The sequence below is a fragment of the Pteropus medius genome, unplaced genomic scaffold (assembly GCF_902729225.1).
Source record: "Pteropus medius unplaced genomic scaffold, Ma_sr-lr_union100, whole genome shotgun sequence".
NCBI lineage: Eukaryota > Metazoa > Chordata > Mammalia > Chiroptera > Pteropodidae > Pteropus > Pteropus medius.
Window position 1 is genome coordinate 6,425,172 of NW_024349796.1, and position 13,091 is coordinate 6,438,262.

Genomic DNA, 13,091 nt, shown 5'->3' on the forward strand with positions numbered 1-13,091 from the left:
GTGGCAACCTCTTGAAGACGAGAATTGGCATACCAGTTAATTTTGCCATCTAACGAACTACCCCATATCTTTAGTGGCCTTAAAATGGTCACTAAAATTTCATGATTCTATGGATTGCCTGGGCAGTTATTTTGGTCTGGATCAGCTCAGCTGAAGTTGGATGGTCTAGAGCCTTCATTTGCCATCAGCAGGTTGACAAGCAATTGGTCTAGGACCTCAACCTGGACAATTCTCTTTTATCCATATGGGCTCTCATTCTTCAGCAAGCCAGCACAGGCTTCTTTACATGTCCATCTGATTTTTGGTTTTCAAAGAGCAGTAAGCAAGGACAGGCCACAGGCACAAGCTTTTACAAGTCTCTGCTTGTGTCACAATTGCTATCATCTCATTGGCCAAAACAGGTCACGCAACCAAGCTCAGAGTCAGTGTGAGAGAGTCTAACCCAAAAGCATGGATATTGAGAGAGTATTTATTATGATCATTTTTGTAAAAAATCTGACTATAGGATGGGCCCATGACTTGTTCTCAGCCAATTAGAGAACCTCTTCACCCTGACCTCAGTGATTGGTTCATCAGGATGGTCATGTGGCTTAAGCTGGTCCAATCCTTGCTGATTGGACGGATTGTTCAATCCGTCCAATCCGCTTTGAGATCACAGTGCTGGTAGAATGTGAAATTGGAACTCTGCACAGTAGGAGAGAATAGGTCAAAACACAAAGACAAAGGTAACCAGAGCTGTGAGATGGAGATGGTGACGTTGCTTGAGCCCCCGGATCTAGCTAGCCTGAAGATCGTACTTAAAATATACAAAGACATGCCCCAGCCTTTTTTTTCTTAAGCTTTCAATTGGGTTTCCATTACTTGCAACCAAAATCCTAACAAAAGATCTGACCAGAAGGTCAAAGCTGAGAAGCTCCTTTTCTTTGATCGGCTGATGGTAATGCTGAGAGTAGTTATATTAGATTTAGCATCAGGGCTCCTTGTAACTATACTCCATTTAGTATCCTCTCACTAAAAACCCTGACATTAGGAGAGGGTTAAATGCCTTATATTCTATGGGTTGATGCCAAATGAGCAGAAGTTAGCCAAGAGATCAAATTGCACCGTGTCAATAACTCTTATGTATTTACGCTCACCACCTAGATTGCTTTCATTCTTCCTTCTCTATTTGTATTCCTTCAAACAATCTTAGAACAGAGTTACTCTGGAAAACACCCGTTGAATCAAATTTGACATTAAGTATGAACTTAGCTAGTTACATCCACTCTCAAAATTAAACAGACTGTCCAGTGTTTGGGATACCAAATGAACATGAAAAATCACAGGCCAGTGTTCTCAGGAATTGTTCCTTAATTTGGGCATCATTCAGTAGGAAAAGAATGCCAAACCAGACTTGATAATAAACAGAGGCCTGAAGATATAAATAACTCAAATAAAGAAATTCAGTATCACCATCTTATTAGTAATAGGAGACAAAGTAAAGTGAAAAATAAGAAGGAAAAGACCAGACTGTGAATTTCTGAAGGGAAATATCATTTGCAAGTGAGAAACGCAGAATAAAATCAAGTACAATGAGATGCTTCATAAAGGCGATGTTATAAAAAACACACAAAACAAGAAGTATTTAAGGAAAAATTAATTATGAGATGCTTGACAGATATAAGATGCCACTTGAGTTAGTTAGACAAGAAAGCCCGAATGGGAAGCTAAAATGAGGATTCCATTCAAGGCCTTTTCCTTAAATACTATAACCATGTGCATTGGTGATAGATTTTCAATGAGTACCTAAGTCCTAAAAATGTCTTTCACAAGATAAATGAAGAAATAGATAACACCTTTTCAAAGATTTTGTCAAGTTTCATCCTAGACTACGACTTTTATGTCCAATTCCTTTGCAAACAACCGAAGCCTAAGATAGCAATGGGGTCACCTAAGAGGTATGGTATTCCCATCTAGTCTCTCTGATACTAATTAGAATATTAATAAAGAAAATGTAGACACTTCTCTAAACACCTTTAAAAATACACTTGGGCTTGGCTTAAGTTCTGCTTATTTCCCTGTATTCAACACGAAATGTTAACCAATACACTCCCAGCATTTCTATGAGTTTTTGGTTCACTGAGTTGGTTTAAGAAATTTTACCCCTATAAGCTCTATAAAACTCTGCTGGTTGTATACCAGAGCTATCTAAGGTGAAGGACTAGTGAATGAGTTAATTATCATTGCTAGCTTCTCAGTGGCATTATTATTCTGGGGAAAAAACCATTAACTTGGAGTTGTCTAATTCGGAGATTCATTTAAGTCATTAACTTAGCCTCTACATTACACAAGGTACATTGCACTGGGATACAAGTCTCTGCCTAAAGGAGAGGTTTGTTTATAGCTTGGGTGATCAGAATGTCACGATTTACTGAACGTGGCAGAATCAGGAGTTAAGTGACTTGAGAGTGTTTTGTTCGTTTTGTTTTTAACTCTTCTAGTTCCGTATCCAAAGTGGGCCTCGACTTTTTTTTCTTCTTATTTTCTCTCTTCTTTTAATCAGAGGAAGTAAAGTGACATAGAAGAGGCCACCTGGTGCAGAGGTTAACAGCGTGACATGTGAAACAACTGGCCTTTCTGGCTTTCTCATTTACTAGCCCTGTGGCTTCAGGCAAGTGTCTTAACCTTTTTGTGCCTCCCCTGCATGAGCTACACATATAGCAAGGATGACCGTAACGGTACTCACTTCCTAGGAATCTTGTGAGGATTAATTGAAGTGCCCAGCAGGTTAGCAAATGTCATTACTGGCTAGCCAGTCACTTAGCTACATTAATCTCTTATATCCTTGTGACTCAGAGAATACTACTTTACTCAAATGCAAAGCCTATCTATGTTGGCTTCTATCTATAGCAGGAATGCAAACTGTACAGAGAGGAGATGGGAATAAGACTAAATTCTGCCCTTCATTGTCTTAATTTCTGATTTGTAATTGAATTCATTTATGACTAAATAGAGAATTTCCCCGCTGGCTACTTTGATCAAAGCACTCAACCTTTTCATATACAAAATGAGTACTCTATCATCATTTTACTTCATCGTAAATCAGTATGAATGATGAACGAGTTAAGGGTGTTAAAATGTTTGGAGGCCAAAGGAAACCATTGTGACCAATGACACATAAGGAAATTATTTTTTTCTGATAATTGCTACTCTTTCAACTTTACTAAGACTTGACTAGAGATCGAATTTTGACATTAAATCTAGAAAATAAAGGTTCAAAGATAACTTCTCCAGCTAGAACTTGGCCATGTCACCCTGCGTAGTGAGAGTTTCGAAGAGAAAGAAAACTAGGATTTTTAAATGAGCTTTGAAACTTACCTGAAAGATGGGATAAAAGCTACAAAAGATGTGGTGTTAAGTAACGTGAGTTAATTTTAAACAGTTTGTTCAGAATACATCCTAGTAATAACAACTTTCTTCTCTACTGAGATTACCCAGAAAATAATCTTTATTAACTCTTCGGATCTCCTTTGAGAAACTACTCCGAGGCCAGCTGTCACTTGATCGTAATGTCCATAAAATAATTGACTAGTATTCTCAAGTTTAATTACAGTTAATGGGACAAGTAAATCAATTCAAAGAAAGAAAGAAAGCTACCCCTTGTTTTACTTCCCAGGTTATCAGTTAGATTTTATAAGAGATAGGAGTTCAGAATTAGATTACGGAGGTGCTACTTATCAATCCAATTTCTAAAGCACCATATTTAATTGTTATCTAGAAACAAAGCCCACCTGCCATATTCTTTAAATGGCAGCCATGGCTGAATCGTGTGGAAACAAAGCATTGCATTTTATAGACTATAACCTCTATCAATTCATGTTACTCCAATACCATTCCTGCCCTAAAGCAGATTCCTAAAAATCATCTGCAAGATTTAAACAGTGTAAGCACTAAGAAAGAGACTCTGGGGAAGAGGAAATGAAATTAACTGGGTAAATCTTAATTTAGAAAAGAGAGAAATGACAAATGGAAGAACAATGCAAATGGCAGAGAGTGAAATAGTTTCCTTTAATGCCTATATCTCCCGATAATATTTTAGAACTCAGATTATAGATGGGCATCTAAAGCTAGAAGACGAGTAATAAAAATATCTCGAATCCTACTGGACTATCACATTCTACATTATTTTTTCCCCATTCTCAGGGTAATGAACAAAAATTGCACTAATTGCCAACAAAGAAAACAATACTGTTACATATAGGTGGAAAATGTACAATCACGTTCACTTCAAACTGTCTTCTCTTCCTCACTCATCCTTCAGTAATTCCTAATTTTTCAAGACAGAACCCTTTTTTGGGTGATGAGGGAGACCGTGCCTACAATCCTTAGCAATGATTTTCTGACTGCTGGGTACCATTAGTCATACATCCTCCTCATGCCCATAAATGGAGGCCAAGCCCACACTGATGCCATCAGACAGATTTAAACAAGGCATGTTCTAAGAGAGCCCTCAGAGCCAGACTGACAACACCCCTGCAGCAGAATCCTCTTCAACATAAGCATGTTTTGTTTCATCTTACGCCGGGGTGCACACTGCTAACAGCTTTGTAGGCAACTTGCGATGGCTGTGTACACTTGGGACTTAGAGCGGTCTCCCCACTGGAATATTAAGCTGGGATGTTGTTCTGTGAGGGAAAGTTGAGATCCACATACTTAAGGTTAAGAAGAGAGTCTATTGCTGTTGACATATAGTTTCCTTTTCATCTTAGATTGGAGCAGTCATTCATTCACTCATTCATTTATCCATTTCTTCACCTTTCAAACAGCCAGATGCCTACACGAGGCCCAGGCATTGGGCTTCAGGCTGGGCAACTTCTATGAGAGAAAAATTCAAGTGATATTCACGAAGCTAACACAATCTCATTCAACAAGATTTATGAGAAGAAAATCAACTTTAATTTTTACTGCTTTAATCCACTCTTACTTATGCCATGGGAAAGTAGTATGAAATAATAGAAAGAGCAATGGACCAATAATTGGAAATCCTGGGTTTAGGTTCTAGTTCTACCACAAAGAGACTGCATGACTCCGGGTAATTTACTCAATCTCTCTGGGCCTCGCTTTTTTGAAAAACGAGTGGGTTGGACCTAAGATTCCTCTCATCGCTAAAATTCTTTTATTCTATATGGTACCACATTCCACAAAATTTCCTTTGCGGCCAGAATTAGTCTGTGATTTCCTCGCACAAGTTTCCCCTTCGCCTTCTCTGATTGTTAAACCAAATATGAACAAGAAGCAATAACATTTTGTCACAGCCAACAAATTGCCCTTCCACAGAAAGAACTTTGGAGGTCAGGCCACCCGTCGCAATAACTAAATCCAAAGGCAAGGGCATGACCAACTTGTGAGCTGGAGAGCTGCCATCCCAAAAGATGGAAATGGTCGTAGGCAGCCAAAATTCTTGGCTGGTACATTTTTAATAAACATAGAAAATAAGAACAGCATTTTCCAATTGGATTGCTTAATTTGGTACCCATACCACTGGAACATTTGCTGTTAGGATAAAGATGATGTGATATATCACTTATTTAGCGCAGGATGGATTAACTTTCACAAATGAGAAGTAGGTTATGGAGTCATCTGTAAGGAATTTTTATCCTTGCCTCTTGTCTCTGGCAGGAGATAGTTGGAGTCATTACAGCAAAATCTCCACCCCTTTTGGCCCTTTGTAAGACTTTTCCCTGAAACATAAGCTCTGCTGGATTTACTGTATTGCTATGAATGGACTAAGGCAAATTGGTGCGAATTCTTTGTGGTTGAATATGTCTTATTAATACTTTTCCAAGATGGTTCAATATGTCTTATTATTACTTTTCCAAGGGGGGATAAAAAGTCTCCACAGCAAACGTTCTTTGGTTAATTGGAGAATAATATTTGAGGTGCATGTGTTTTAATTACATCAATTATAGTGAGTATTTATGAGAAGACAATGAACCTCAGAGTTAGTAGCTATGATTTTTAATTGCACCTATTGCATGAACTCATCCAGTTCTTGAGTTCTGTATTTCCTTGTCTCTACTTGTAATATGCCAACAAGGATATTTGACTGGCAAGCGTGTTTTCTCCCCAGTGCTTGGAGATCCTTGAATAAAATACTCTCTGTGATGGTAAGCTGTAATTAGGTATGTGGGTGGAAATTAGTGTTCTTCAAGTACACCATGTTTAAGCAGAGGCACTGTGCTTTTTAGTACTTGAGGCCACTCTGTTCCTGAGCCATAGCTGCAGGTCACTGCTTCTATAGGACTGTTGGTTTGAGGCTGCAGGTTCCAAAAAGACAATAACTTGGTATTGAGTCTAAAACCAGGAAGCTTTTTATAGTTAAAACTGGGCCACGCAGTTCTATTATAGACAAGTCAGGCATTGACCAAGTCTGACTATAACTTGCTCACTTTTCTTTTGGATGTATAAATGATCTCAACTGTCATAACTATAATTTGAATTGTACCTCCATCTTAAAATAAAGCACTCAAACTTTTGCCTAGATTTCTTGGAGTCAGGGTAAGGCCTCCATTTTGGGTTAGATCCTCCAGTAATACGAATCAAGCAGCAAACAGACCTTTCCCGTTCTAGTCATCTTTTTATTGAAAATACTGTTCCTTCTTTCCTCGGGACTACAAGAGGACTGCAATTTGTCCAGTTTAAATTTTTATTTGATTGGCTTTCGGATACCAAAAAACTCCCACAACTATACATTCTGGCTCCCTAGACGACACCCCCCCGCCCCCCCCTCCGCCGTCCCGTCTCCATCAGCTTTAAGAGTTCGCTTTGCGAGCATTTTACAGCTACCTTTTAAAAAAGGTGATTTTAACACATAACGTGAATGACGGAAAATTTAAAACGGTCGTTGGTTCTCATCCCCCATCCCCCACGCCGGGCTGGAATTCCCTTTCTGCTAATGACGAGAGAAAGAGGTTTCACTGGCTGCCTTTCTTCCACTCCCGCCGCTGCGCACGGTGCGGAGCGCGTCTCCCGGCGACTGCGTTTCCCCGAGAGTTGGCTGCGTTCGTTTGGGGATGAAGTCATCCCTATACATAGTGTGCATATCAGCTCGTTAAATCGGTACGGCACGCAGGGATTCCTCGGGAAGAAAAGGAGCGAACAATGATGACCATATTTTACGTTTATGTGCCCCCCCCCACCTCCACCCCGGAGGAATGGCTGGCAGCAGCGGCGCGGCGGGGCTGGTCGGGATCGCCCACCGACTCGCCGGCCGGGGTCCTGAGACTGCAACAGGGCGAGCTGAGGACAAGCCCCGCGCGAGCGCCCCCGGCCGCGAGCAGATCGGAGTCCCCGGCCCGGCCCGGCGCCCAGTCACGCATCTCGGGCGCTGCTTCCCGGCTCCCCACGCGGGTGCCCAGAGGTCCTGCGCCCGGGAGGTCCCGGCGCCTCGGTCTCCGTACCCCGGCCGCAGGGGGGCTCCGGGGCTCCCCCAGCCTCAGGGGATCGCGAGGCGGCCGGGAGGGGGCCGACGGCCAAGGACAACCCGGGACAAGGAACCCTCGGTGGAGGCGGGGGGGTGGTGACAGACGCAATCCCGGGGGGCAGAGGGGGCGGGGTGGGGAAGCAACAAAGAGCCTTTGCGGCCCCGCCGTCGCCGGGCCCGCTCCCGCCCCTCCCGCTCCCCGCAGTCCGGCGGGGGCCCGGGGCGCGCGCGGGGCGGGGGGAGCGCGGGGCCCCCCGCCCCCTCCCCCCTCCCCCCGCACCGCCCCCTCGCCCCGGGAGGGCGGGGAGGAGGGCGGCGCCTGCGTGTTCCTCCGCCGCGCGCCCCGCCTCCCCTCGGGCTCCCGGCGGCGGCGCTCCACACTCTCCTCCCGCGGCTGCCGCAGCTGCCGGTTGCACACGGCCTGGGCGGCGGGCGCGGGCCTGGGGAGCGGCGGCCGGGCGCGCGGGCCCCGGCGGGCACCCCTGGGAGGGCGGCGGACGAAGCTCGCGGAGGCGGAGGCGGCGGCGGCGGCGGAGGAGGAGGAGGAGGAGGAGGAGGAGGAGGGCGGCTGCGGCGGCCGCGGGACCCGCTCGGCCTCTCCGCCCCCTCCCACCCTTTCTTTCGCCCTCTTCCCTCACTCTCCGGGCCGGCGCCGCGGCTTTGTGCGCGGAGATGGTGTAGCCCCCCGGCCGCCCGAAGGAGCCGCCGGCCACTTGTCTCCCGTCGCCCAGCTGCGTCCCCGCCCCTGGAGGACGGACCCCCCTGGGCTCGGCGCCTCCCGCGTCTCCCGGCTGCTGGGGAAGCCTCGGCGCCGCCGGCACCATGAGGTGAGGGGCGCGCGGGGCGCGCGGGGCGGGGGCCGGGCCGGCCATTGTGCCGCGGGAGCCGCGACCCCGCCGTCCGCGGACCCCGCCTTCCCTTCGCTTCCCAGCCCGGCGCGGCTCCCCGGGTCTCCGGTCTCCTTCTCCCCCTCCCCCTTTGTCCCTTCTCATTTCTTTTTCGATCTTGTAACCCCCCGAACACCCTTTATTGGGGGTGAGGGCGTCTCATTCGACGGTCTCCCATTTTTTTTTTTTTCCTCAAATGCTCATCTTTCGCCCAGGATTTCCCTTCCTAAATTTAATTTGCGCCTGGCTCCCTCCCCCCAGCCTTCGCCTGCCAAACCTGGGAGATGGGGAGGGGTTCGGGAGTCGCGGAGTGCGTGTTGCTCGGAAACAGGTATTTACCCGTATATATGTAAAAATCTCGTACACTTTTATTACAGAACTCTAGTGTTTAATTAAAAAAGGAGGAAAAGTTGGAAAGATCGCAAATCTCTGCGGGTAATAAAGTGCTCTCGTAGTGGTAGGTGAAAGAGGAGCTCTGAAAGGTGAAATTTCCCCATGGGGGGGGCAAGAATTGATTAGATTTATATGGGGGGACAGCGAAAGACTGGGATAACTAACTTGTTCGGGGTGTGTAAACGGGGGAGGGGAGGGAATCGTTTGCAAAACCCCTTTCTCTCCTCCGTCTGTAGCAGCCTGTGTTGCATTGCAGCAGCCGCCTTCCCCGTCCTCTGTAATCAATAAAACAGAAGCTAAATTATTTTTTCAGCCCCAAAGAAGAATTGAACGTACTGTTGTAATCTGTTTTTTTTTTTTTAATTGCTACGATGAAACATATGGTGTGACATTTTTCTTTCCTGTTTCTCCAATTGTGTAAGAGAATAAACCATGGTGTGGTGTGTCATTCATTGGAGATTTTTTTTTTTCCAGCCTTTCCTAAGCCTGTTTTGTGTCCATAACCTTCTCTTTCGGATTGGTGCAAGACTTCGTGAGAAAGGGGACTTGGTAGACTGAAGGCAGATCTTTTCTGCGTTATCATCCTTATGGGCCTTCCTTTTGGGTTAAACAATTGTGGATAAAGTAAATTACTTCATTTCTGTGTCCTGGAAGAGATAGTCTTACAGTTCGTTTGGATTTGAATCTCCTTTGTGTTAAAGATTAATGGCCAACCGTTGCCAAGACCTTTATGATGTGATACAATGAGATATGAATGATATAATCTCCAAATTCCTTTGTTTTGGCAAGAAAATGTCATGTCATTGGAATTCTTTCTCAATTTAAGTAGTTTCCACTTTAAACTTTAGTTTTCTTCTTTTTCCCTATCACAGTTGAACACTTGCCCATTTTTTATGCCTTTTTTTGGTGATATAACTTGTACTTCAGTTTACTGTGAATTTGAATGAATGTTTTTCTCTGGTTCCTAGTTACAGACCTTTACTGTGATGGCCTTAAAAATGGTTTAACACTGTATCTGTTTAATGCTGTATCTGTTTAACACTGTCTGTAAGTGACCCCTTTTCCTTTATGATTTCACGCGAGTTACTTTCAAATGTAATGAATCAGTTTAAGATATGATGGCATGCAAACCAAAAGACCTAATCTTCGTAAGAGTGACTTGAAAAAAACTCGAGCCATGGGGTGAGCTTTTTTTTTTTTTTAATCAAGTTCCTAATGTCCTTGTAAACTCAGGAACTATAATCAAATATATGTAATGTTGTATCTTGTAATACTATATATTATTGATTTCTCCTTTAAAGATTTAATACTGTAGGGGTCTTATAGACCAGAAATTATCATTTTTCCCCCAAAACTTTGGGTAAACTTATCTTAACGTAGAGCAATGTAAAACAGTGAAACTGAGAAATTTTTAAATGATCATAGTTTTCTGATTCAGAGGTTGTGAACCAATTAAAAAAAAGTTAACATTTTGGATATTCAGCAAAGTTTGATCCCTCATGTATTGTTGTCAGTCTGTCACAGGTAAATGATGTCTTCACTTAAAAGTTCCTTTTCTGATGAAAAGTATTTTGTACTTTTAAAAGCTCTTTTCCTGCTCTGTTACTTATTAAATGTAGAGAGGGGGGAATCACATGATGCTTTCCAGTAGCATAAATATAGAATGTGGTACACAGATCTGAAAAGTTTGTTCAGGCAGCCTACAAAGTAGTTCTTTGTAGGCTAATTTTGAATAATTTAAGAGCAGAAAGGAGGATCAGCTTTTCACTTTGGAAGGCATTGGATTATTAGGTGGTTTGTGCATCTCGTGTATACACATTTCCTTAGATACCTGTAAAAGTAGGATGTCTGATTTGGGGGGTAAAAGGTTCTTGTGCTAGTTGCAAAAAGCTTTGGAATATTTTGGTGCTTAAGATAGGGCTTTTCGGGTTATATTAATATTTGACTTAGTCTCAATGATGCTTTCAAGTACTGTAGGACAAAAATGTTATACTATTAAGTCAGGTTTTTTTTTTTTTTTAGTTTTATTTTAAGGAGCCGTTCTGATGTTTTAAAGGCCATCCAGAAATAGGAATGCCTGGGTAGAAATTTCCACTTAAATTGGTCAGAATTCTGGAGAGGATATGATAAATATGTTGCTGTTTAAGAATTTGTGGTAAGATATCTCAGATGACTTTAATTTTAGGAATAGCATGCCTACTGTGATATAATGTAATAATCCCTATATAAAAGAGAACTGAGTAATACTTTACATTCCCGAAACAATCTTAAAGGCATTCTACATGCGTTAAAAGCTGTATATAGAATTACTTTATTTAAAGTAATACTTAATACTTTAATACTTTATTTAAAGATGAGAATTTAAAAAATGAGGTGTATTTCTTACACAAAACAGTGAGAGGGTTGAGACCCCCGCAAACTGATACTTTTACTGTAACATCCAACTTTTTGGTTCTAATTTTTCATTTTTGTAATGTTTCAGAAGTATAAGATGGTTTGTAATTGAGGTAGGTCTATATATGTAATATTAATATAGTGTATGCCTTTTAAATGATTACTTTTTTTATTAAGTGGTTAGTTCCTCAAGGTTTTTTTTTTTTTTTAATGGAGGAGGAGCTTGTCTGATCTAAAATAGTTGCATGTAGCCTAGTGGCTAAGAAGAGCTCAGAAGATTTTGAATTGACATTTTTGGATCCATATTAAATAGTTCAGGCTTCCACTCACTACTCTGACTTTCTCATGTAAAAAAGTGTAGTAGAATTGTGAAGATTCATCCAAGACGGTTACTGGTTGGATGACCTTGAGCTAATCACATTATTTCACTGATTCATATTTCAAAATAGATAATGGGGATAATTCTTTACTGGGTAGTGAGGGTCAGATAATAATAATAGAAGAGAAAATTCTTTGTATATTTCTAAGCATTATATAATTATGTCACTTCTCTTGTTTTGATGCCTAATTATATAAAACTTTTGAGTAGTTTACTTCACCTTTCTGAGCCTTATCTAGTTCAGGGATGGCGAGTAGGTTACATTTTGTTTACCTTTTCCAGTTGGTAGTGGCTTCCTGTGTTGATGGACATAATAGATACATTTCTGGGCTTGGTGGGAAAGAGTGCCATGATTAGTAGTGTTTAACTGGCACATGGGTCCCAGAGAGTGACAGTGGAGAGTGTTTCCTGGAATGGTACTTATTTACCCATCCGTGGTCTAGTCCAGCCTTCTCATTTTATAGGTGAGGAAATTGATCATTACTGGTTCCTTCCTTGTGTCTACTTAGAATCTTTGGAATACTTCTTGTGATTTTGTTACCTTTATTTATGGTAGTGATAAATGTAATTTACACTTTAGAGTGTGGTACAATCAAGGTTCAGAAGATCCAGCTTTTATATGCTGACTTTTGTTAATTGAGCAAACTGGTAAAAATGGGGATAATTCTGTTATTTCACAGGATGGTTGTGTTAAGTGAGATATAGTAGTCTTTCTGTTCCCATGTTTTCTTTTATACTTATAGCTGTTGGATGTGTGACTTTCCCACAAGGTTTATTTTAGGGGCAAGAGCCAAGTTTGTATTTTTTAAAGAATATCATTGCCTTGTACGTAGGCATTGTTTTGCATTGTAGGTATTTATTAAATGAGTAAGTATTAAGTGAATGTGGATTAATGGAGACAATTTAGTGAAGTTTATATATTATTCAAGGTTTAGGATACCTCAGTCCAGTTGGAATAAGCAAAATAACTAGGCAGGTCCCATTTGGCTGGTGTAGAAAAATTACATACTGGACTGATAGTTTTGGTTACATATTCTACACACAGCTTAAATTTGGGGTGATTGTATAAGTTGTAGAACACCCAGTCTTTATCATAAGTGTAGGGATTTGGAAAAATGCAATTTCAATTTGTATGTGCTTGCAGGGAGGAAAAGGATATTTAAACTCTTCCGATGCCACCTTTCCTTTCTTTGAAATTGATGGACGGAATTGAGTGGAAGTAAAAGTCAAAAGAATCTGAGCTGAGGCTGTACTCTGTGGGTACTGCCCTAAATGAGGGCTTACGAAGTTTTCTGGAATACAAAGCAAGAAAGGAATTCCTTGTCAGACCTTCTGGGAAGAAGTAGTCTCTGAGTTATCTACCTCCCAGCTATTCCTGTGTGTTCCTGTGCATGCCGCATATTTTTGGCTATAGTATTTTTTACATTTGTTTTTCTAATTACCCGGATCTGTCTGTCCCTCTTTATTTGCAAGCTCCTTGAGGGCAGGGACTGCATTTTTATATTCATTGTACCAGCAGAGTATTTGGCACATAGTGGGTGCTCATATAATTTTTGACTTTGACTGGAGTGTTCTT

The 13,091-nt window shown here is 42.1% G+C and overlaps 1 protein-coding gene and 1 long non-coding RNA gene across 2 annotated transcripts in view; both read left to right on the forward strand.

Annotated features, from left to right (window-relative positions):
- The first annotated feature begins 8,005 nt into the window (after window positions 1-8,005).
- Window positions 8,006-13,091, forward strand: part of ENAH (ENAH actin regulator) — a 108,577-nt gene continuing 103,491 nt past the window's right edge. Inside the window, 1 exon segment of the mRNA XM_039883302.1 lies at window positions 8,006-8,289. Within this exon segment, the coding sequence (XP_039739236.1) occupies window positions 8,285-8,289 (5 nt within the window). The 5' untranslated portion in view covers window positions 8,006-8,284.
- On the forward strand, window positions 8,687-12,916 carry LOC120619132 (uncharacterized). Its single transcript, XR_005657372.1, has 2 exons — window positions 8,687-9,924; window positions 10,765-12,916. It is a non-coding gene; the product is annotated as an uncharacterized LOC120619132 (long non-coding RNA).